The sequence below is a fragment of the Rattus norvegicus genome, chromosome 19 (assembly GCF_021556685.1).
Source record: "Rattus norvegicus strain SHRSP/BbbUtx chromosome 19, alternate assembly SHRSP_T2T, whole genome shotgun sequence".
NCBI classification, from domain to species: Eukaryota; Metazoa; Chordata; class Mammalia; order Rodentia; family Muridae; genus Rattus; species Rattus norvegicus.
Window position 1 is genome coordinate 68,138,680 of NC_141552.1, and position 23,256 is coordinate 68,161,935.

The following is a 23,256-nucleotide window of genomic DNA, read 5'->3' on the forward strand; positions in this document are numbered from 1 at the left end:
AAGTGACATTGCATTCTTTTTTTTTTTTAACTCCTAACCTACACATACCCAGAACTCTTATTACTCAAACAGGGAGTTCTGCATTTTCCAGACGTCTCAGTGGCTCCAAACCCAGGTGTCTGCAGGGCTTGGAGTCACTCACCCACCTACTGCTAGGATCCTCTGTGTGGCTCTTCAGCCAGACTCACTTCCTGAACATGGCAATCTACTCACTTCTGGGATGTGTTAACAATTCAATGCAGTCCTTGTGATTCCCCAGAAAGATGCGTCTGAGTAGGCAGTAGGCATGGAACACGCCAGTTTTCCGACTTTTGGATGCCTGTGGTTTATGAAAGCCTCCTTCCACACCACTACAAACACTGAAGAGTCTGGGGCCCACTTACTCAAATTTATCCCAAGCCAACTCATTTCTTCCCAATTTGGCTTGCTTCTTGAGTACATGACACAGGGGCGCTACACAGCAATGACCGTTCAGAAGCCATTTTGTTGAACTGGAATGCTTCACAACTTAAACCCTGTGGACTTGCATATTTTTCTAGGCAGCACAGAAGTGCAATGTTCCAGGATGTGCTACTGTGACAAGTGTGTTTCAGGTTAAAGAGTGACCTGAAATGCTGCTGTGACCATACACTCCTTAAAGAGTTTAAAAAAAAAAAAAAAGCACAGTATGTGCTCTAATAATCCCTCTATGTGGGAGGGAGCACTTAACACATTATCTTTCTTCTTTTGACTGCATTTTTAAGAGGGCACTTTTATATGCTGTTTGTGTCTGAGGAATGTGTTGATATTGTGTAATGTGAATACAAACAATGCATCTGTAGTACATGTGTGTGTACAGACATACATACATACATACATACATACAGACAGACAGACAGACAGACGCACACACAGCATCGAACCAGAGCCTCAGACCACAGACGTGGTGCTCTCAGGATTCACCCGCAGGAGTCTCGATGCATTCCGAAGGTCCTGCAGCTGCTTGGCAGGCTTCCCTACACCTTCCTCAAACCTCCTCTCCACCACTGGGAGGACAGTGTCGTAAAGGAAGGATGCGTTCTGCCGGATGAAAGTCTTCTTCTCTGGGTCCTGCTCACAGCGCAGGCTGTAGTCCACATGCTGCACAGCAACCAGTATGACTTCCACCAGACTCTCCAGGAGCACCATGTGTAGCTCTGGGAAGTACAGTTTCAGTGCCTCCTCCAGGAAGCCCATGGTCTGCTTGGTGAAGGCTACCACAGTGTAGCTCAGGTTCACCCAGCAGTCATCCCCCGTATACTGCTCAAAGTTACTGACCCCGCAACTTCTCATCTCCTCCTTGAGCTTGCCCAGGGCCTCAGGAGTCATCAGGTTCATCCGACGCCACATCTCCTCCGAGTTTCGGTGCTTGGTGGCTTCAATGATAATCTCCTTGTAACTGAGCAAGGCCCCCTGGATGTCCTTCACCAGGAGGGCATGGATGATGAAGGTGAGATCCAGCCCAATCTCTCCCAGCTGCTGGCAGTGCTCCTTGGCTACCTTCACACACTCGGCAGCAGTGGACAGGCTCTCCTTGCTGTCAAAAACCTGCTTGCTGAAAGCATCCACGAACATGCCCATGGCAGACCTTGCCCAGACCACAAAGGCAGAGTAGCAGCCACTGTCCGTGCCTGCAAAGTCTGTCTCAAACTCCCGTGCAGTCTCTAGGAGGCTGGTAAAGAAGACATGGCACAGCTTGTGAATATAGAGCAGAGTGGCGCCCTCAATTCGAAGCTGGCGGATGGCAGTATGCACAGCTGCCGCCCTGTTCCTCAGAAACAGCTCACAAGCCTTAGTGCACTGGCCGAGACGGATCAGTTGAGACACTGCCCTTCGAGTAGCCTTAGGGCCACCTCTCAGAGAGCGATCCGGGGAGAGCTCAAACACAAGCACCTCGGTGAGCTGTCGCACTCGTTCATCCACTTTGGCCCTCAGCTCTTTCACAGAAGGTGGGCTGGGCTTATCTTCAAGATAGTGATTTAATTTGTCCAGCAAGTCCACGGCACCCTCAAAGTCCCTCTGCGCAATACAAACATCCAGGTCTTCCGGCAACTCCTGGATCCACTCCATGGAAAGGTCAACCTTTTCCTCCTCTGCCTCCGGGGTGGCCAGTTCCTCCTCGGCCTCATCCTCAAACGGGTTGCTGCCCTTGGAAGTGACCGGTGGTGGCGCACGCAAGGCGGCTGCCTCCTCCTGCTCCCGTCTCCTCTTGTCGCTGAGCGCCCTCTTGGTTTCCTCCAACACTTCCAGCCACTCGCGTTTAATCTTGGCATTTTCCGCTTGAAAGATTCGGCTCTCAGGGAACATGAGCAGCTTGAACATGTCTTTCATAGGTGGATTGTCTTTGACGTTGACCACAGCCAGGCGGTCCAGTGGGTAGAGTGCGTTGTAGCGGTACATGCCTCGCCGTTGTGGTAGCCAAGTGGCCACCAGCAGACAGTCGTTCATGAGGAAGCCATGCACTCGCTGCAGCTGGGCCATATGGTCTGCCTCGTATTCCACCAGGTCCCCGTTGTACACAAGGTACTGACCTGGTGTCTCCAGCAGGTCCCTGCAGCCCTCCACCTTCTCCAGCAGCGTGGTGAGCGTTCGCTGCTTGCCCTCCTCTCCCGTCCCGGGGCCCTCGCGAGGGACTCCGGCCGGCCCCGGAAGAAAGCCCGCCTGGGCCGCCCCGCGCTCCCGCGGTCCCGCGCCCGCCGTGTCCTCACCCGTGGATGCGCCCGCGGCAGCGGCGGGCAGCAGTGCCAGCGGGATGCTCTCCAGACTGCTCTTCTGCTCCGTCAGCAGGTGGCTCAGCTGGTACATCTCGCTCTCCAGGTAGGAGATCTCGCGCGCCGTCTCGATGAACTGCCGGTAGTTCTGGTAGACGTTGCGCTTCAGGTTCTGCGCCGTCTCCTCCGCCAGCGCCTGCACCCGCTGTCGGTGCTCCTGCAGGTCGCGGTCGCCGTCCGACTGCTGCGACAGTTGCTTCACGTACAGCCGCGCCTCGAAGCCCCCCGACTCCAGCTGCCTCCGCAGGCGGCTCGCCCCGCTGTCCGACATGGCTGCCACCCGCCCTGCTCCCGTGGCCCGCAGTGGCTGTCACTCGCCGCCTCCCGGCCCCACCCGAGCCCGGTGGAGAAGCGGTAGAGGAAGCGGGGCGGGAGCAACACCCAAACGCCTGCGCCGGGGCCGAGCGCTGCATTGCGCCTGTGCCAAAGTCGAGACTCTCACACTGCGCCTGCGCCCGGGGCGGAGTGTCGACGACGCGCCTGCGCGGAAACGGCAGCGTCTTAAGGCGCGTGCGCGGACGGGCCAGTACGGAAGTCAGAGGAGGGTCGGGCACGGACCAGACTTGACGTGAGGCGCTGGACCTCGGCGGCGGTCTGGAGACAACTGGCTTCCTGAAGCCGTCCCTACCCCGAGCCCAGCGTTCCTAAGTCTGTGTCCGCGGGGCAGAGCCGAGCCACCTTCGGTTAGGCGTTCGAGGCGAGCCCGCGCGCCCTGACAGCGGGGCCGGGAGGTCTCGCGAGATCCGTACGCCTCACGAGCCCGACCGGCGTCTTGGGAGCGGCTGAAGTGAGAGTATCGGGATGGACGAGGATCTGGTGGTCGCGCTGCGGCTGCAGGAGGAGTGGGACGTGCAGGCGGCGCGGCGCGCGGCGGCGCGGGAGCCCCTATCGTTGGTGGACGCGTCCTGGGAGCTGGTGGACCCCACCCCGGACCTGCAGGCGCTCTTCCTGCAGTTTAACGATCGCTTCTTCTGGGGTCAGCTGGAGGCCGTGGAGGTGAAGTGGAGTGTGCGCATGACACTGTGAGTGCGCCCACGAACGGCTCGGAACGTAGGGAAGGGCAAGGGCGCTGAGTTGTCGTTGGTGTGTCCCCTCCTCGTGGCCCAACGGCTCTCAGAGATGTACCAGCAGGATCCCTCATCTACCCACTGAGTTTGAGAAATCCTGTTCTAGATAATAATCTGCCCTGCATATACACCGTCACATAGCAGCCTGAGCTGAAGCAGGCTGAGACGTAGCGTACTTCTAACTTCACATCGGCCCCGTGACAAGTCCCGGTGCGGAGCAGAGAGGATAACAGTGGGTGAGGGTGTGAGGGTGATCAAGTGTTATTAAAAAGCCCTCTATCAGGGACTTTCGTTGAACTGCCCAAGGATAAGGATTTGCTGGCTCTTTTTTTTTTTTTTTTTTTTTTTTTTGGAGACAGGGTCTCACTATGTATCTGTGGCTGCCCTGGAATTCACTCTGTAGACCAGGCTGGCCCGGAACTGGGAGATCCTCCTGCATCTGCCTCCCACGGACTAGGATGAAAGGCCTGCGCCACCATGCCAGGCGAGGGTTTGTTTTTTGTTCTGTCTCCTTTGTGCATTGGGTGAACCTAATCCATTGTCCGTGACTGTTTTCCAGGTGTGCTGGCATCTGCACCTATGAAGGGAGAGGAGGCATGTGCTCCATCCGTCTCAGTGAACCCTTGTTAAAACTCAGACCAAGAAAGGACCTTGTAGAGGTAGTCTTCGCATAAACTGGTTCCTCAACATTTAGATTTTTATTTTTCAATGATGTGTTCTTGATAGTAGCTCATACTATCTTCAACCACAAGATCCTCTGGTCTCTGCCTGAGGGCTTACAACAGTGCATCACCATTCCCGTCCAGGGTATTTTGTTGATTTTAAGAGACAGTCTCTATTCCTTAGATTGGCCCTGGTCTTAATGCTTCTCTTGCCTCAGCCTCTCCAGTGAGCTGGCATGCAAGTACCCAGCTATTTTTAGAAGGCGCAGGGTTGTGGGGGGTTTGATGGTGAGGGAGGCAGAGCTTGCTGTAGCCAAGCTGATCTCAAACTCCTGAGCCTTCTGCTTCCACCTTGAGTCTGGGATCATGGGTCAGGATCATGCCCAGTGGCCGTTCAGAGCTGGGCTGCTTGCTCTTTTGGTGTCCGCATTTCCATTGTTGGCATCTGGAGTCTGCATGGCAGAGTTTTGACTCTATTGGATGTTAAAGTTTTTGTGTGGTTGGGTTCACCAACCTTTTGGGTTTGGGTACATAGTTAAATGGGCCTTCCTAAGCAGCGTTCATTCTGTGAAGAGGGGTACTGGGTTCTGTAGAGCTTGGAATATATGTAAAGGTTTGTACTTGGCTCTGCAGAAGGCTAAGACTGCAGGTTAAAAAAGAATTCATTTTAGCTTCACACTTGCCCTAGAAAATCAATACTTGGTTTTGTGTTTCAGACTCTCTTGCACGAAATGATCCATGCTTACTTATTTGTCACTAATAATGACAAAGACCGAGAAGGACACGGCCCAGAGTTCTGTAAACACATGCATCGAATCAACCAGCTGACAGGAGCCAACATAACGGTCGGTACACTGAGCCACACAGGTTTGGGGAGCAGGCAGGACCAGGGTCTTGGCTGTGTAGACCAGTCTTGCCTCATACTCAAAATTCTAACTTAGCCTCCTAAGTGGTGGGATTGTGGGTATGTCCCACCACGCCTAGTAGCCATTCATTCAGCAAAGGGGAACTAGGTAGAAAGAGATTTTCAGCCTTGAACAAGAGTCCTACCATTTAGTCTCTAGGGGTAGAGTGGCTAAGGAGCCTGCAGGCCTCTTCGTTGAGGCTTCAGCAACTGCAGGCCAGCATTTCAGGCATGGGACCTTCAGGAGTGACTCCAGCTCATCTTCCCTGAGCTCTTCTGGAACCATCGCTGCTATGCAGTGGCGTCACGGCAGTGCCTGCTTTTGAGATCGTGACAGTAAAGGATGTGCGGTGCACCGTGAGCACTGACAATGTTGTTAACTATGAGGGTCTTGTGTGATTGCTTAGGAAGGATCTGGCCCTTTTGCAGTTTTTATCATTCCAGGAACTTAAGGAAGTGTGTGCCTCCTCACCTTTCCTTCTGTGCAGTTTTATTCTCTGTGTGCGCTGATGCTCCGCTTGCATGTGTGCCTGTGGGAGGGCGTCAGATCCCTGGGCTCTGTAACCAGAGTTACAGATGGTTGTGAGCTGCATTGTGGGTGCTTGGCAGCTGAACCTAGGGTCCTCTGTAAGAGTAGCCTCTTACCCACTGAGCCATCTCTCCAGCCCTGTGGTCTCAGGTCTTTCTCTCTATGGTAGCTTAGTAAGGTTGTGGTGAACATCCTCGGGCCTAGCTTTTAATGACGATGTTGTTCACTCTGCAACATTTTCATTCATGGTGGTGTTTTCTGGTTGTGGGGTTTTTTGCCCACAAAAATCTCTTGTTTTACATGCTTCTATATTTACAGTTGGAAGTTTTAAATTACCTGATGCTTCCCATTATAGTGAACTTTGGAAAAGAAATTAAATATAGTAGCTGTCCCCAAATGAAACTCTGAGAAATGGACTATCTCAAGACAAAAGGACTCCGTGGGTAAAATATCTCGTTAGATTGCCTAACTTGTCTTGACTGCTGAACACTCCCTCTGCCCAGGTCTACCACACTTTCCACGATGAGGTGGATGAGTATCGCCGGCACTGGTGGCGCTGCAATGGACCCTGCCAGCACAAACAGCCCTACTATGGCTATGTGAAGCGTGCCACCAACAGGGCTCCCTCTGCTCATGACTACTGGTGGGCTGACCACCAGAAAACTTGTGGAGGCACTTACATAAAAATCAAGGAGCCAGAGAACTATGCAAAGAAAGGCAGAGGAAAGACAAAAGCAGGCAAGCAGCCCACATCGGCAGTGGAGAATAAAGGTACCTTTCCATCACACAGCATCCACAAAGGGACAGTAGCCGAGTGTGTGGAGGGGAAGAGGCCTCCATTGGCAGTGTAACAACACTAGGGTGTGAGTCCTGACCAGTACAGATGTCACAGTGGCTTGGGAGGATGGGAAGGAGTGCGGCCTTCAATGTCTCCCTTAGGATCCGCTCCTTTTCTCAGAAGCTCCCAAGGAGGTAGCAGTTACTTAAGTTGAGGCTTCCTTCCCCTTGCAAGGTTGTCAGTTTGGGCTCAGCCTTGGGAGCCAAACCGGTTCCTAATATGGAGTGCAGTGCAGAGAAGGCAGCTGGCTGAAGGATTGGTTGGTGCAGAAGGACAGAATCAGTAGGAAGCCAGTGAGGAGGAGGAGGAGGCAGATGAGGGATCAGTACTTTCCTGGGAGCGTTCCTTGCTTAATATTGGATTCTTATCTATGATTTCTCCCATCCTTCCTGTTCTTTCAGTACAGGGTCTGACTACTGCACAGATCTCAGTCAGAACAGAACAATTTTTCATTTCCATAACCACCATCTGCTCAGTGTTTGTCTGTGTGTCAGTGTGTTAAGGAAGTCTTGTCTGTCCCCTTTGCAGATAAACTGTGCAGAGGAGAGGCCCAGCCGCTCATCCCATTCAGTGGCAAAGGGTATGTTCTTGGAGACACAAGCACTTGCCCTTCAGCTGGGAAGCTGAACAGCTCACACATGGTTAATGACACCAAAGGTCTCTCAGGTCAAGACCATTCAGCGAGTGGCCTGAAGCTCGATTCCAACGTTGAGGTGAAATGTGAACAGAACGGTCTTCCAAATAAGAAGCCTCATCTTGTCACCCCTCTTCCCACTGCTAGTCACCAAAGTGTCCTGAGCAGCTACTTCCCCAGAGTCTCTGTTGCCAACCAAAAGGCTTTCAGAAATGTAAATGGATCCCCAGTGAAGAGTGGAACCATCGATGGCACCAAGCACTCTGCCTCAGCAGGCGCTCAGAGAAAGGTTCCACCTTCTAGGGCATCCCTGAGAAATTCCTCCAAAGTCACGGCACCAGCATCAGCAACCGTGACATCTGCAGCTGGGACGTCCGCAGCCATATCCCGAGAGGATAGTGGGTCTGAAGACCAATTCCTGAACAAGCGACCCAGGTTGGAGGACAGGACTGCTTTGAATAATATCAAGGAGCAAACACAGAGTGGTGGTGACCTTGAGGATAGCTCACGGCCCACAGCCATCAGCACGCCTCGGAGCTCAGGCGGTCAGCGGCGGCTGGTCAACTGTCCAGTGTGTCAGGGCGTAGTTTTGGAGTCGCAGATTAATGAGCACTTGGACCGCTGCCTGGAAGGCAGCAAAACCAACCTCCGACCTCGAAGAGTGTGAGGTGGAGTGGGTCCCACACCGCCTGATGGCTCATGGTGCCGTCACCCAGCAGTTGAAGGACGTGTGGGTCACAGTGTGACTTACTGCACCAGCAGTGTCATGTCTTACATACACACAACAAACAGCTGTGCTTTAAGTCTGCATTTCCATCCAGACGTGTCCCTGTGACCCCAGATGCTCAGGGAAGTGAGGCAGGAGCATCACTGCAGCCCACGGCCTTGGTAGTGTAGGGAGCCTGTCTCAGGAGCTTACTTGTCAGCGTGCTGGGTCCACACATGCCTTACCAAGACATGGCCCTGTTTGTTCTGTATTTGTGTATGGCTTTGTGTACTTTGGGGTTTTTTTGTTTGTTCATAAGGTTTTCGAGTACTATTTTTATTTATATATTCTCAAGATGGTCTTATCAGGAGTCCTGACAGCTGAATACTTTTAATGTTAAGCCCCGTTCTCTAAACTGATGTTAATCTTTTTGAGGTCTGACACTTTGTTCAGATAGTATGAAACAGTAGTTGTCCTAAAAGCATCCAGATTTTTTTTTAATCCTAACATATGTTTTCTATATTTTAAAAGATTTTACTTTCTACATAAAGGTGGTTGCAAGTTTTAAAGACTTCTATATTCATAATTTATATTTTAAATATAGTATGTATATTTATGTATATAATCTGTCCTGCTTTTACTAAAAGTGGCAGATTTTAAAGACTCATATTTAAAAGAATTTTTATAGCTCCTGGCAACTCATGTTAAAATCCCAGTACTTGGGAGGCTGAGGCAGGGCGGTGGCTGTGGGGTTTGGAGCCAGCCTGGGCCTGGCTCTAGCGTGGGCTGTGGTGAGTCTGGTTGGTTTTTCTCTTTCCTTGTTCCATCTTTATTCACCGAGTGGTGGCTGCAGAATTGAGAGTAGAGTGGATACTGGATGGACAGTACCGTTGTTTAGAATGTTAAAGCCGTCACTTGGTTCTGCGGCCTATTTGATGGGGACTTAAGTGAACGGTTTAAACTTGGTGCTAAAACGTAACTGATGTAGAACCTCTCACAAAGCTGCCTGACTCCTTGGAGAGCAGAAAAGGCCTGGGCAGCACTGTGAACTGTACAGCAAAGTGCAAACAAAAGATGGTCATATCCTCTGAGCACTGTGAGGTGCTGTCTTTCCGCGTTTGGGCAGAGACACACAGACACTGCTCAGTTTGTTTGTCTCATGTCTGTCCCTCCACCTTGCTACAAGGTGCACAAAGCTTGTGAGGTCAGGTGAACCTGGCTTGTCTGGTGTTCCCCTGTATAACTTCCCCCATTCCCACCTCCCCCAGGGGCCTGGGACAGGGCCTGCCTTCCTTATTAGAGAGTGGGAAGGTGGTATCTTTGTTATTGTGTAGGCTTATTTTCATTCCTCTGTAGAACTTAAAGATAACTAGAAGTTTCCCCCTCACCCCAGTATTATTGAACCATTGGAAGTGTCCTGGTGCAGGGCTAAGCGACAACACCCACTCAGGAGTGGACTGTCACAGGGTGTCTGTGGTCAGCTTTATCTGAGTCCTCTCCTCCCAACAGTGTGCCATTGTCAGCCTCTCCGCATTCCTGACAGGATCTTTAGCCTGTCAGATCGGATACCAAGTTTTGATATTTCTTAAAGCATGAAGTTAAATTTTTGTTAATGTTTATAGGTAAGTAGCTATTGAGGCTTTTTGTTTGGATATATGCCATATTTTCACCAATTTAACAGGTTATAGACAAATATTTTTGTGCCAAACTGCATAGCTGTGTCTATGAAGTAAGTCAGATGGTAGTTCGTGCCTTTCAGGAGCGACCTCCTCAGTGAGGGAAACATGCAGGTTAATATTAGTTAGTGCTTATGGCGGTGCTGGGTCAGGGTCTCACTCCGGCACTGGTTTTTACTGAGTTGAGTTAGCTTGTTAAGGAGGGGGGGGGGGATCTCAGGCGGGGAGAGAACTGGGCACATCTGTGGAAACCCAAGATGTTGAGCAGGATGGGATGTGAGGTCTGAGCCAGCGGCAGGAGGGAGAGCGTAGACAGACAGGCTAGCCAGGTTGAGGGTGTCCGCCAACCAGCTCTGCAGTGACGGTGTGCACATTAGAAAGTGGGAATGGGAGGAACCCGTGCCTGTTACAGGAGATTTGCCGGAAGAGTAATTATCCTTTATCTGTCATTTTATCAATGAAATGTGAATTTTGTATTCTCCCTTTGGAAGCAAATTTCTGACCCCACAGTGGAGCTAAAGTTGGTTCAGCTCCACATCGTAGGGCCCACAGCCATAGGTCCTGTTTCTGTACAATTTGTGCTTTCATCCCAGTTGCACGATGGCTAAAGGCAATGTGAGAAACCTTTGTTTGGCTTTGGCCGACTGGGCACACATCCTGACTGGGACCTCTGAGGCAAATGGGAAAACACTAAAACCTCATTCTCTCTTGTTCCAAAACTCTAGTTTTTTTCAAAACTTTACAGATTTTAAAAAATAAACGATGTTTTGATGTAAAGTGGTTGATGTGTTTTTCTGTGCTGAGGATGGGCCCCAGCTCCTCATAACTGAGTTCACAGATGGACATTTGTGCGCTTAGACATGTGCAAACGTAAGGCCACGAATGGAATCCCAGTGCTCTGCCACTGCACTACCCAGCCAGGTCTCAAGACTCCAGTGTGCTGTTCTCATGTTTACTAGCGCTGAGGGCCTTTACTCCCCTTACACTGTACAGAATACGAGACCACCCTTAGTTTGGCTCAAACTAAAGGAGAGGGCTGTGGTTGGTAAAGGGTGAGATGAGGCTGGGAAGCTCTGTGGTGCACTCTACAAGTAGCCACCAGAGGCTCCCATGTCATCTTAGACTCAAGCCAGGATGTGGGGCACAGAAATCAGGTCACTCATTTGCTATCCTGTTTCTCAGTCCTCCAGTAGCAACACCAACTCCAATCAGCCAAGGATGTTTCGGTGAAATTCTTTCCAAAGCTGCCTACTTGAAGCCTTGGAAACTTAGTTTTAACCCTTAATCTCTACTGATCCTACCCACCCCTCTCTTAACAATTACTGTGTGTATGTGTTTGGTTAGAGAGTCAGCTATCTCCTTAAGGATTTAAGATAGGTTTCTGTCAGTGTACTGTATTAAAGTTTGTAAGGGCTGGAGAGATGGCTCAGTGGTTAAGAGCACTGACTGCTCTTCCAGAGGTCCTGAGTTCAAATCCCAGCAACCACATGGTGGCTCACAACCATTTGTAATGATGCCCTCTTCTGTCTGAAAAACAACTACAGTGTACTTATATACATAAATCCTTTTAAAAGAAAAAATTTGTGAATAGCTGGGTACAGCAGTACAGATGTTTATTCCCAGTACTCAGAGGCAGAGAGGTCTCTAAATTCCAGACCTCCCAGAGTGTGCTGCTGTCTCAAAGACTAACTCATTGTTTTCTTACAGATATGTGCAAACACAAGGCCACGAACGGAATCCCAGCACTCAGCGAGGGGTTACAGGTTGGCCTCAGAGGACCCAGCTCCAAAAATACCCCACAACCAACATGGCTTCCTTTATAAAACCACCTGGGTGCACGGTGACTTGTTTCCATAGCTGTTCCATGGGACCAGAACTGGAAGGTGGAGGGTCTGGAGAAGCCATCCATGTCACTACTGCTTGGATAAAGCAACGTATGCCCGGGGCACAGATGTCTCCGTCACTGTCTTCCCAAGCCTCCTTGGGCATCTGCATCTGGGAGCCTCTTTTAAAAAACAAAAACCCCCCAAGTTTCTGAGGGTTGGGAACTTGCTGTTTAGGCAGAGGACAACTTGTAGGAGTCAGTTCTCTCCTACCACATGGGTTCAGGGTCAAACTTGGCAGTAAGTGCCTCATCTGTCATCTCAGTGGCCCTGGGTGCTTAGCTTTAAGAAAACTTAAAACTTATTTCTGTCCCCACCTGCCTTCCTTTCCTGTTTGGTCACTGAGTTCTGAGATTGGGATCTGACCACGCTAATCCAGCTGCCTTGAACTCCCAAGTTGGGCTTCTTTCCTCCTTGTAGCTGTAACCACAGGAGTGTGCCACAGTACAGGATGTGGATCTTTAAAGTGTTAAGTTTTATCCAAGAAAATGCTTGTTTGATTACATTTAGATTTTCTCATGCCGTAAAGACCAAGTCTCAAGTTTCCTTTTTCTTCCTTGTAAACTACAGTGGGGCCTCTAGCTGATTGGTCCCCTCTAGCGCTCACCTTCATAGGCGAAGTTCTTTCCCAGAAAAGAATATATCTGGGATTAAATTCGTGTGCTGCCTGTCCTCACTCTGCAGCAGGAAAGAATGCCCAGGCAGTGGGGTGTGAGTTCACCAGAGCAGAGCAAAGCCAGAAGCTAAGACAAGCAAGCTATAGGACTACAGAGCCCAGGGATGAGAACAGGGAGTGTCTGACAGGCTCGTAGCATCAGTGAAGAACCAGTGCTGGGACTTCCAAAGAGCCGCACCAGAACCATACCTCCCCACCTAAGGCAGTGTTTTCCAGTGTGGGTTCCTGTTTGGGGCTGAGGTGCCAGCCTCGAGAGCATCTCTGTCCCCCTCACAACTTGGGTGCCAGGAGTGGTAAACATGGAGTTGGGGACACAGGAAAACCAACACTGAGTAGATGGATCCCGGGAGCCCGGTGGGCAGAAAGGACCACCAGCCAGGGTGTCTAGCCAGGGGACTCAGGGCCACTGTCTGAGGCTAGCCTGGGCAAAAGTAAGACCCTGTCCCAAAACTAAACAAAAGGCTCAGAAGGTTACACCCAAACTGAAGAGTGTTAATTGTTTCATTACACCGCCACACTTAGACTTGTCCTCTGACACACTCTGCCGTTTAGAGACAGGGTCTCACCAGCCTCACGGAAATCTTCCTGCCTCTGCCTCTCAGGCGCAAGGATTAAAGGCATGTGTCACCACACCTGCCACACTAGATTCTTAGAGCTACAGTACATCCTGTTACTCTGACCAAAGAGACCTTTGAGTTTAAGTGGTCATTTTAAGGGGGTAGCTAGCCTGATTTCTTGTTGTTGTTTCTCACAGTGACCTCCAGGAAAGCACGCACTTTCCAAAAGATATAGAATTTAAATTTTGCCTGGCGCGAGCACCCCGCCCCATCCCCTGCAGCAGAACCTGGGACCTGGTACATCAGTAAAAGTCTGAGATACAAAGGACTCCAGGGTCTGCTGCTCCAGTCAATCAGACCAAGTGCATCAAGGCGTCTTTGCACGTGACCACAGATCAAATGCTCACGTGTGGAGCTGTAGGCCAAGAGCCCCACGGGTGTGTACCAAGCCCCCTCCCCCAGCAGCGAATTCAACGGCTGTGGGGTTTAAAGCACCCTGAAAGCTTACCGAGAGGGGTGGAACCTTCAGTGCTGAGAACTCGGGTGGAGCCCCCAACCACCGGGCACTATGGGCTGCTCGCTCTGTTATTTACAGAAGGGAACTGCAGCGTGGTGTGGACTAGACCCAAGATGGATGGCAGTAAGTGACCAACAGGCTATGGGCTGGAAAACAGACGACAGCTGGAGGTGACAACAGTTAGCTTTTTTTTTTTTTCAAGAACATTTATACATCTTTTTAATTAGATTAGCTTTACAAGCAACGTGAGAGGCTTTCATAGGAAACACCACTTCCAAACCACATGAGGCTCTCTGCGAACCCTGAAGTGCCCTGCCTGTCGTAGATAGAGGGCTGTTCCACAACTGGCTGAGGTGTTGAACAGAAACAGAATCATAAAGCTTCCTCTCTCACCAGGACGAACACATATGGGCCACAAATGGTTTTAAATAGAATCCTGCTCATGAAATTGAGTTTAAGTGGTCATTTTAAGGGGGTAGCTAGCCTGATTTCTTGTTGTTGTTTCTCACAGTGACCTCCAGGAAAGCACGCACTTTCCAAAAGATATAGAATTTAAATTTTGCCTGGCGCGAGCACCCCGCCCCATCCCCTGCAGCAGAACCTGGGACCTGGTACATCAGTAAAAGTCTGAGATACAAAGGACTCCAGGGTCTGCTGCTCCAGTCAATCAGACCAAGTGCATCAAGGCCAAACAGTTCCTCCCAAATGTGAAACACGGTGCTTCGGAGCCGGGCGGCCAAACCTTGAGCTGGCCCGGCTGCAGAGGCACTTGCTGGAGAGGAGTGGTCAGCGGATGTGGGTCAGGAGTGGACTTCCTGCCGTGAGCCCCTCATGCGAGCACAGTGCTGAGTAAGCCCTGTCCACTCTCAGCTTTACTTGGCTGTGTTCATGTTTTATATGAACAATGACAATCTCTTAAGACGGGCTGAGCTTCCCATAGAAAAGGTTTCTAACTGGGTATGAACTGCGTGGGTGCTAAGTCTGGTATGAAGGAGACACACAGAAATAGTTCTGTATACGCACGTCTTGGCAAAGACTGGGGTCGGAGACGTAACACCTAAGGGGACTGGGGTTACACCCATGATCTGTGCAAACTCTGGCTAAGGGGACCGTAGAGGTGACAGCAGTCTGGCGGCCTTGTGTGGTTGTCCCCCTGTCCTCTAAAAAGAGAAAAACCCATGAAACAGAGAGTGTGCCTTTACACCTCTTGCTCTCTAAGCTGGCACACGCGGCTTTCATTACTGGTTATGAGAGTGCCTCATGGCCGTCCAGGGAGCCAAGGACCACACGCACACAGCCATGTGCCTGGGGCCACAGGTGCCTTGCTGCAAGAACAAGGCCCTGACCTGGAAGGGTCTGGAAAGCACAGTCAAACTAAGGAGAAGCCACAGGGAAACCTGCAGCTGTGAGACAAGGCCGGCGACAGGCTAGACCTGACGCAGAAGAGAGCCCTTTGTCTTGGGAACCCGAAGCCGAGGAGAAGGAGCTCATTTAGCGCCCGTCACTTAGCTTTAAAAAAAATTAACCGAAGACACAGAGCCTTTTCCTGTGGCTTGTTTCCTCTCGGAACTATGAGTTAGTTGGGCACCGGTGGCGACCATCCACTGTTAGGTCGGAGCGTGAGGGCAGCGGAGGTGAGTTCGAATCACCGAGAGACGGGCCAAGAAAAACCTCGCGCACGTGAGCCAGGACTCAGGGCCCTTCCTTTACTTTCAGGCAGAAGAAACGGAATCATCATTCACTGGCGACAATCATCGTAGGAGGCCTTTAGGGCAAAATTTAATAGCATGAAGAGGTTTACAAAAATAGATTGATGTTATTTTGAGAATAATACTGTAAATTTTTTTTCTTAATTCAGTTTTGATAAATTGTACCTAATACAAAAATTCCCCGAATTCAAACTTGATATAAAAAAGAGATGAAATGAACTCAGTTAGGTGACAGGTCTGGCAAAATAGAAGACTGAAGAAAATCCTACAAAGGGCCCTTGTTTTGTGTCCAGATGGAAAAGCTACTCTCCTCCGACAGCGTCTCCTCTTCAGTCAGCGGCCAAGAGCAGTCACAGATCTGGAGCTGACCCCACAGTACAGTCCCGGCAGATGGAGCCCTCTGTTGGATGACACCTGGCGAAGTCGCCTGGCTCCCAGATGAAATGCCAGGCAGGTGTCTCTGTTCATCCTGGCCACATGTCCACGGGTCCACAGAAGGCAACTGAGAGGCTGTAGGTGACGCGGGTACTGCTGGACCCAAGGCCCTGCTAGACATCTTTGCTGACTGAATTGGGCTTGAGTTCAACCCTCACACCTTTCTCACCTGCAAGAAAAAGAGGCATTCACTCATGGACCTTCTGACTGCACCCCACTCATGGGCACTGGACCTTCTGAGACTGCACCCCAAACACAGGAAACAACACCTCGTTTCTCCAGAGTGCCATCAGGTCCATCCCACTGCTGTTCCCACTGCTACTGTGACAAACACACTGCTCTGCACAGATCTTAGAGGACAAGCAGAGGCATTGCACTGGAAACAGCACCACCTTTAATCTAAGCCACCTGACTAGAGAGTCCTGGAGTGCCACTGAAAGTACACCAACCATAGCTCTGAGAAAACACAGAGTGCAGGAACATCTCAGGTTGTTTGCTTTTTAAACATTCTTACAAAAGTTGAGCTTGGTTCCTTAGAACTCGGTGAGTGAGTGGGTCCTGTGACTACTGGCTATGCATCGGGTCCCAGGACACAAAGGTGCACAAGTCCATGACCTACGCACAGGGCTGGGAATCAACACATCTGTCTGCTAAGCTGGTTAGCCTCTTCTGTACAAACTTTCCTTGTGGACACCCGTGATTTTTTTTTCTAAGGATTTTAAAATTTATCTATGTATGTATGTATGTATGTATGTATGTATGTATGTATGTGTGTGTGTGTGTTCTATCTGCATGTACACTTACATGACAGAAGAGGGCATCAGATCCCATTATAGATGGTTATGAGCTACCATGTGGGTACTGGGAATTGAACTCAGGACCTCTGGAAGAGCAGCCGGTGCTCTTAACCACTGAGCCATCTCTGCAGCCCACCACACATTTTATAGAGCGAATGTTACGAAAGGAAGAGATATATCCATTCACATGAAAGACAAGGGGAGGAGACCAGGGAACCTTTAGGGCACTGAGGAGTTTCAGGCTGGAGTGGTGGGGATCAAGGAGCTTCAGGCTAGGGGTTGGGGTGGGGATCAAGGAGCTTCAGACTAGGGGTTGGGGTGGGGATCAAGGAGCTTCAGACTAGGGGTTGGGGTGGGGATCAAGGAGCTTCAGGCTAGGGGTTGGGATGGGGATCAAGGAGTTTCAAGGCTAGGGGTTGGGGTGGGGATCAAGGAGCTTCAGGCTAGGGGTTGGGGTGGGGATCAAGGAGCTTCAGGCTAGGGGTTGGGGTGGGGATCAAGGAGCTTCAGGCTAGGGGTTGGGGTGGGGTTCCTGCAAAGCTCACTTTGTGCCCTAGCTAATGAACTCATGCACGCATCAGACCTTCACTAAGGTTGGACAACTGCGACAGGTAAGAATGAAGACTAATGAGAGAAGCCCTGACCAAAACAGGGAGTTAGGGAACCTGGCAGAAGCAACCCCGGGCTGGGGCTTTTGGAAGACGCCATCCGCTGCTGTCCCGGCCGCGCCCGGCTGTGCTCACCTGTGAGATATTTTACTTTAGCTCTTGCTCGCTCGTCTGCATCGAAATACCAAACGGTTATTGCGTACCTGGAAGGAAATTTAAGACACGGTCAGAACGGTCCCTGGGAAGCAAGTGCTCCTGCCCACCCCGCAACGGGCTACAGCACCCACGGGAGGCTCTCCATGCCCACCCAACCTGCGTGCTCAGAAATGGATTAAGGACGGGGCGAGTGCCTGGGAAGGCAGGACAGTGGATGGGACAAAGAAACACAGGCCAGTCATACCGTCTTGGACCCCGGGTCACTGAGGAAGAATTAATAAACACAAACTTCTAGGATTCCTTCCCAGAAAGTCACTGGGTTTTGACGCCGGGCTTCACTAACCTCTTCCTGAAAGACCTCGTCTAACTGAACTATTTTATCCCACGAGTGAATGTGGTGTGGCAGGTCTGTTCAGAGCTGAAAGCAGGTGCCTTCGTGGCACAGCAGAAGCTTGTCTCACTGTGTCTGACTCCAGAACTAATAGCATGTGGCGGCCGGCACACACTGTGAACAGTGGAGCTACAGGAAGACACCGTGGATGTGAGCACGTGCCTTGGGCCGCTGGTCCCCCAGGAGCCATCTTTAGGTAAGTAAGACTCTGTGGATCCCGGCAAGATTTCATGGGAAAAGCAACAACCCAGATAGATATGCGATCATGTCACCTTGCTTGAAGATTCAAGTACAGGGCAGAGCCGGTGGCCGGCACCACAGTGCACGTGTCCTTCCACTAGCCAGCGGCCGACTCGCTCTGCCCATGCTGCACCCCTGCTCCTACCATTGGTCTCTTTCAGGGAGCAGGGTTATAAAAGTGGAACAGCTCTTGCCTCTGTGCCAGGCTGTCCGTTAACTGCCACTCAGAACCTGGTATCCGATCGGCGCCTCACAGAACCGAGGCCTCACGAGAAAACTCTGCTACATTCTTTCCTCACATCCCCGGTCTTCAGTAGTCTGCTCTCTGCCTGGGCTGTACAGACCACCTGGCCTCTAGCCTCTGTTCTCTGACCCAGTGGCCCCTCTCCTAACTGCAACCCTGGCTTCGCTCTGTGTGCCGTGCCTGGTTCCATTCCTGTCAGGGCACCTATGACTTCAGGCTTGACCAGGCAGCTACCGCCCACTGGAATCAGCGATGGACATGCTGCGCTGGTCAGAGGCAGAAAGAGGATGGATACCATGTAGGCTCTGGGGGCCTCATCCATAGCCACCAACCTTGGCCACTGCCCCCTAACACAGGGGAGGCTCAATTTCTAAGCCAGAGGAAACAGGAGATTTTCCTGCCACTTTTCCTGATGAAAAACCAGGCACACTCAATGCAAGCGTGTGCCTCACGCCTGTGCTTTCTCAGAAGCTTCTGCATCTTTTCACTAACTCATGCTACATGGGAAAAAAAAAACAACAACAGCAAAACAGAAGACAACCACATTCATGAGGACGTGTGAATGAACATAGCAGTTTGACAACCACATTCATGAGGACGTGTGAATGGACATAGCAGTTTAGAATCCAACCTCAAAGTCCAGTGAAAGAGACACCAGGGCAGACCAGATGGACTGCTTTGTGTTTTACTCTGCTTTTTGAGACAGGGTCCCACTGTGTTGCTATCTCCTGGCCTGGAGTTTAATATGTAGACCAGGGCTGGCCCTGATCTTGCGGCAGTTCTGGCGCCGGGATGGCAGGCACGCACCACACATGGCAGCAGATGTGGAGGGTGATAATGGTCTGTCTTCCCAGCATGCACCATGCATGGCCACTTCACCGTCTGTTTCCCAATTCCTTTTCTCCCCACTTCTGCTCTCCGAATTATTTTTGAAAAGTTGCCCCTTTCCCTTTGGTAGTTTCGTAAGAGCGCTCCGGAAACGCCCACGTAATCCCAGAGTGGGCAGTGTTAGCAGGTGTGCCATGCTGGGGGGAGGGGGGAGGCAACAGAGTGGGGGAGGTCCAGCCCTAGTCTACACCTCAGACGAAGGGCGGCTGTGAGCAGACTGGCATCCTCGGGAACATGTGTGAACACTCATGATCGTTCAGATTAAGAAGACCGTAACACCCGAGGGAGGGCCTGGACGGCAGGTGGGGGCTCCACGGAAACCTCGGGCTCACCCTTCGACGCGCCCTGCCCTGTCGTGCTGTCAACCAAGTTCCCGTGAGCAGGATACTACCTTGTGGCGTATGCAGGCTGTACTTCATGAGGGTTACGCCGGTCAGACCAGAAAAACAGCAATCTATCAAACTTGGGTTCAATGTCAGCAAACTGGGCTTTGCCTTCTGGGAAAATTCGAAGAATACCTCCGCTCACCTGGGAAAAGAGCAGAGCGTGTCAGCACGGGCCGCCAAGAACCGTACCAGGTTAAACTGGCAGTGGGCAGAGTTAAAGGACTCAAAAGGCTTAGCTGGGGTTATTTGCAAATGCAGGTATGCTGACTAGCAAGGAGTGATTGTGAGCTGAGGCTCCACGGCAGGATGGATGCGTGGGAAAAGTCCTTTTATTTTTGGCAAGCACTTGCCACAAATAAGTATACAAAATTCCCAACCCTGTTGGCAAGGTTGGAAAACCATTTCTAGTCATGCTTAGGACGCTGTGAAGCAGCCTTTGCCGAACGGCTAACCTGGTAATGCGACCACATAAACGACCACAGTGCTTTACCTTTCAACACACACTGAGCGAGCAGGTGAGCGGACTGTCTCTGGTTTGTTCTGTAATCTACGTTTACGGACTTACGGAAGCTGGAGGACAACTTTTGGGTGTTGGTGTGTCCCACGGATGGATCGGACTTAGAGTCACACTTGGTGGCCGTTACCCTAGCCTGCTGAGTCATCTCCCATCCTAACCCATTCCATACCCAGCTATCCCCGTGCAGCCTGGTCTATATTCTAACCGTAGCTGCTAAGAGCTCAGCTCCACCCATACGACTCATTTACCTGCACTGCTGTTCTCTGTGGGAACCAGCTACTCCTCACAGACAGTCTATCAAGTGCACTAAAAATCACGGGGACCCTAAATGAGGAGTTGGGGGGGGCAGGCATTCAGACCTGGTCCTTGTGTTTCAGACTATGAGGAAAAAAACACTAGACTAATATCACCAATCTGGAGACATTTAGTTACTTGGCTTTTGAGACCACGGACTTCCCATGTAGCCAAGGATGGATGACCTTAACCTCTGACCCTCCCAAATGCTGAGGCCAAAGGTGTGCACCGGCAAGCCCAACAAAGTAATGCTTTTGAGCAGATGCCTTAAGTTTAAGGGCACCTGGGTTGGGGATTTAGCTCAGTGGTAGAGCGCTTGCCTAGCAAGCACAAGGCCCTGGGTTTGGTCCCCAGCTCCGGAGACCTGTCAGATTGGGATGGCGAACACATCCTCTTCCTCCTCGCCCTGCTGCTTAAGGAGAACTGGTGGATTGACACTCATCTCCCACTGAACCCCGAACTGGGTGACGTGAACTCCTGAATCTCCTGCCTCCACCTCGTAGGTACAGGGCTTCCTGGTGTGTTTCCCCAGGCTCACCTACACCACCACGCAAAGGTCATACTGCACAAGGCATGCCGCCATGTGTTCACACGTAAGCGTCTGTTTTCACACACAGTACTACAGGTTCCACATCACAAAAACCCACTCTGGGTGTCAAGGCTGAAGTGGACCTGAGAGAGCAACGCAGCTTGAAGAAAAACCGTCACTACTGAATTCAGTTGCGTACCTTGGCGTCCCAGTCTTTATTTAGATAATATATACATGTCACACATCTTCCGTCTCCATTTGGGTTATCGACGTGACGGACGTAGCCTGTCCCGTTGCCTGGGTAACAGGCGACCATGGCCTGGAAAACAAGACAGCGGTCCGTGAGTGAGTGGGGGAGCGAGCTTTCAAGACAGAACTCTGATTCCCACCCAAGCGTGACAGTAGCAAGATCCCATTCTGTAGGAAGGAGAGGTGAGGCCGTTCTATGCCATTATAAAGAACACGGCATAGGTCAGTGAGCAGCCCCAGGGGTAGAGACTAGCTCAGAGGCAGATTTGCAGCAATGGAATGAGCCAACATGGAGGGTCAGGGGTCCGAATGGTGGAGACCCTGAGTTGCCACAAGTCGATGGCCCCCTGCTTTCAATAACCGAAGTCAGGAGAGTTTCTAGGCTTCACTGTCCTGACTCCTCTTGAACACTCTGGGACCTAAGAAGGATGGCTTCTGACCTGCTTGGAGGATTTGGCTTCTGAGCTAGCCTTGGAACCAAACCCACGGAATGAACTACCTGGTGCTGCCCCGTAATAGATGGCCAACTCCAAATACCATCCCATGTGATGTCAGTGAGGAAAAGAAATGCAAACTCGATGCGGACTGAGCCCTCTGGGAAAGGGAAGCATGTTCTGTTCAGATCCGCAAGGTCTAGCTCAGGAGACCAGTCAGCATGATACACAGAGAGGATAACATCTGCCGACACACCGTACCCGTGTGCTCTGGGTACATGTGTGTGACCGGCTGTCACTGGACGGAGATTCAACAGAAACCCTGCAGTGAGGAGGAGACCTCAGCTCACACCACTCCTGTGCTCGAGTGGAGGGATCGAAGGAAGCTACCAGACAGACATCGACTAAGTCCTCTGCCACTTAGCTATGTGACAAATGCTAATTTCTTTCCCCCTGGTATCTGCATTCTTTTGTCAACCCTTCAAAGGCACAAATGTGTGACTTTAAAGTATGTGTGACTTGAGTATGGTTTTTGTTTGTTTGGTTTTTGACTGAAATTCACGCCACTGTCAGAAAAGAGGCAGGCAGCAATCTGCCAGTCAAACGTGAAGAAGTCCTGAGAGGGAGCATGGTGAGTGGGTCTGTAAGTTGTGGTGCCGCTGTGACTTGTGACTTGTGACTCTGTCTTCCCACCAGAGTGAAGGTGGCTCAGATCTGGGGGAGAGATCTTGTCCCATGGTAAGAGAGAGCTTGTTGGGATAATTCTATAGTTACCGAGTGTTTTTTTTTTTTTTTAAGATTTATTTATTTTATTTATATGTGAGTACACTGTAGTTGGTCTTCATACACTTCAGAAGAGAGCATCCCATTACAGATGGTTGTGAGCCACCATGTGGTTGCTGGGAATTGAACTCAGGACCTCTGGAAGAGCAGTCAGTGCTCTTAACCACTGAGCCATCGCTACCTCCCTGGGCGCCCTGCCCTCCTGTTCCCCATCACAGGCAGGACTGCAGGTGAACATTTCGTTATACCTCCATTTTTCCGGACTCAGGACGGACTTTCTAAACCTTTGTTTTACTGTTAGTGCTTGGAGATGACAAAGGGGCAGTGGGGGAGAGGTTCAGACTGATCTGTCACCAGCAGCCAAAGATGCACAGCGCAGCACCCATGGCCACTGTCACAGGGTACAGACTCAACAGCAAGATCCTGCCACCTGAGGTTAACTGAGAAAGTCATGGTGAATCAGAGTGGGGTGAGGAATAACCTAAAGCCTGAGCTGTCTCTTACTGTGATCTCGTTTCAAAAGGTAAAGCCAGGAGGTGGGGGACACACGCCCTTAATCCCAACATTTGAGAGCGGGTGGATCTGAGTTCAAGGCCAGCCTGGTCTACAGAGAAATCCTGTCTTGAAAAACAAAAAGTAAATTGGGGGTGGTGGGGTGCAATGGCTCAGTGGGTAAGACCATTTGCTGTGTGAGCCGGATGGCCCAAATTCAACCCCTGTCTGTCTGTCTGTCTATTTTTCTGTAATTCTAGGGTAGGCATGTCTGTGACTGGGGTCGGGAAGGAAGGGTTACCCGATGAAGCACAGCTGTGCCTGGGCATCGCATAGGAGGACAGCAGGCTGGGACACTGTGGGAGGGCAAGAGGACCCCAAAGAGCCAGGATGAGAATCAAGAGACCAGGACCGTGGATACCATTCTGAACATCACGGAAAGTTGGGTGTATGGTGCACATCTGTAACTCCAGCGCTCAGAAGACAGAGGTGGGAGGATCACAGAATTACAGTCCAGCCTGGGTTAGACAGCCACTGCCTCAAACTAAACAAAAACAAGGGTCAGAGGTGACAGGAGCTGACGGCAAGGACACCTGACTACCTCTGTGAGATCCACCTGTGCGACAGTGCTGACTGCAAAGACAGCACCACCTGCCAAGTGCACCA

General features: G+C 51.0%; 3 protein-coding genes across 9 annotated transcripts in view; 1 reads left to right on the top strand and 2 right to left on the bottom strand.

The window, feature by feature from the left end:
* Positions 1 to 724: 724 nt before the first annotated feature.
* On the bottom strand, positions 725 to 3,214 carry Exoc8 (exocyst complex component 8). Its single transcript, NM_139043.2, is given in 1 exon segment — positions 725 to 3,214. A coding segment is annotated over 1 exon segment (2,151 nt). The 5' UTR covers positions 3,061 to 3,214; the 3' UTR covers positions 725 to 909.
* A 112-nt stretch (positions 3,215 to 3,326) lies between these two features.
* On the top strand, positions 3,327 to 12,216 carry Sprtn (SprT-like N-terminal domain). 7 transcript variants are annotated; one of them, XM_087594323.1, is made up of 6 exons: positions 3,327 to 3,811; positions 4,416 to 4,515; positions 5,235 to 5,363; positions 6,455 to 6,722; positions 7,318 to 7,369; positions 11,513 to 12,216. In XM_087594323.1, exons 1-6 carry the CDS (start codon positions 3,591 to 3,593, stop codon positions 11,841 to 11,843), a joined length of 1,101 nt encoding a protein of 366 aa, XP_087450449.1. In that variant the 5' UTR covers positions 3,327 to 3,590; the 3' UTR covers positions 11,844 to 12,216.
* Positions 12,217 to 13,609: 1,393 nt separating this feature from the next.
* The window catches only part of Egln1 (egl-9 family hypoxia-inducible factor 1), a 39,491-nt gene continuing 29,844 nt past the window's right edge, over positions 13,610 to 23,256 (bottom strand). Inside the window, 4 exon segments of the mRNA NM_178334.4 lie at positions 13,610 to 15,751; positions 17,123 to 17,190; positions 19,298 to 19,434; positions 20,832 to 20,951. Coding sequence (NP_848017.2) covers positions 15,696 to 15,751; positions 17,123 to 17,190; positions 19,298 to 19,434; positions 20,832 to 20,951 — 381 coding nt within the window. The 3' untranslated portion in view covers positions 13,610 to 15,695.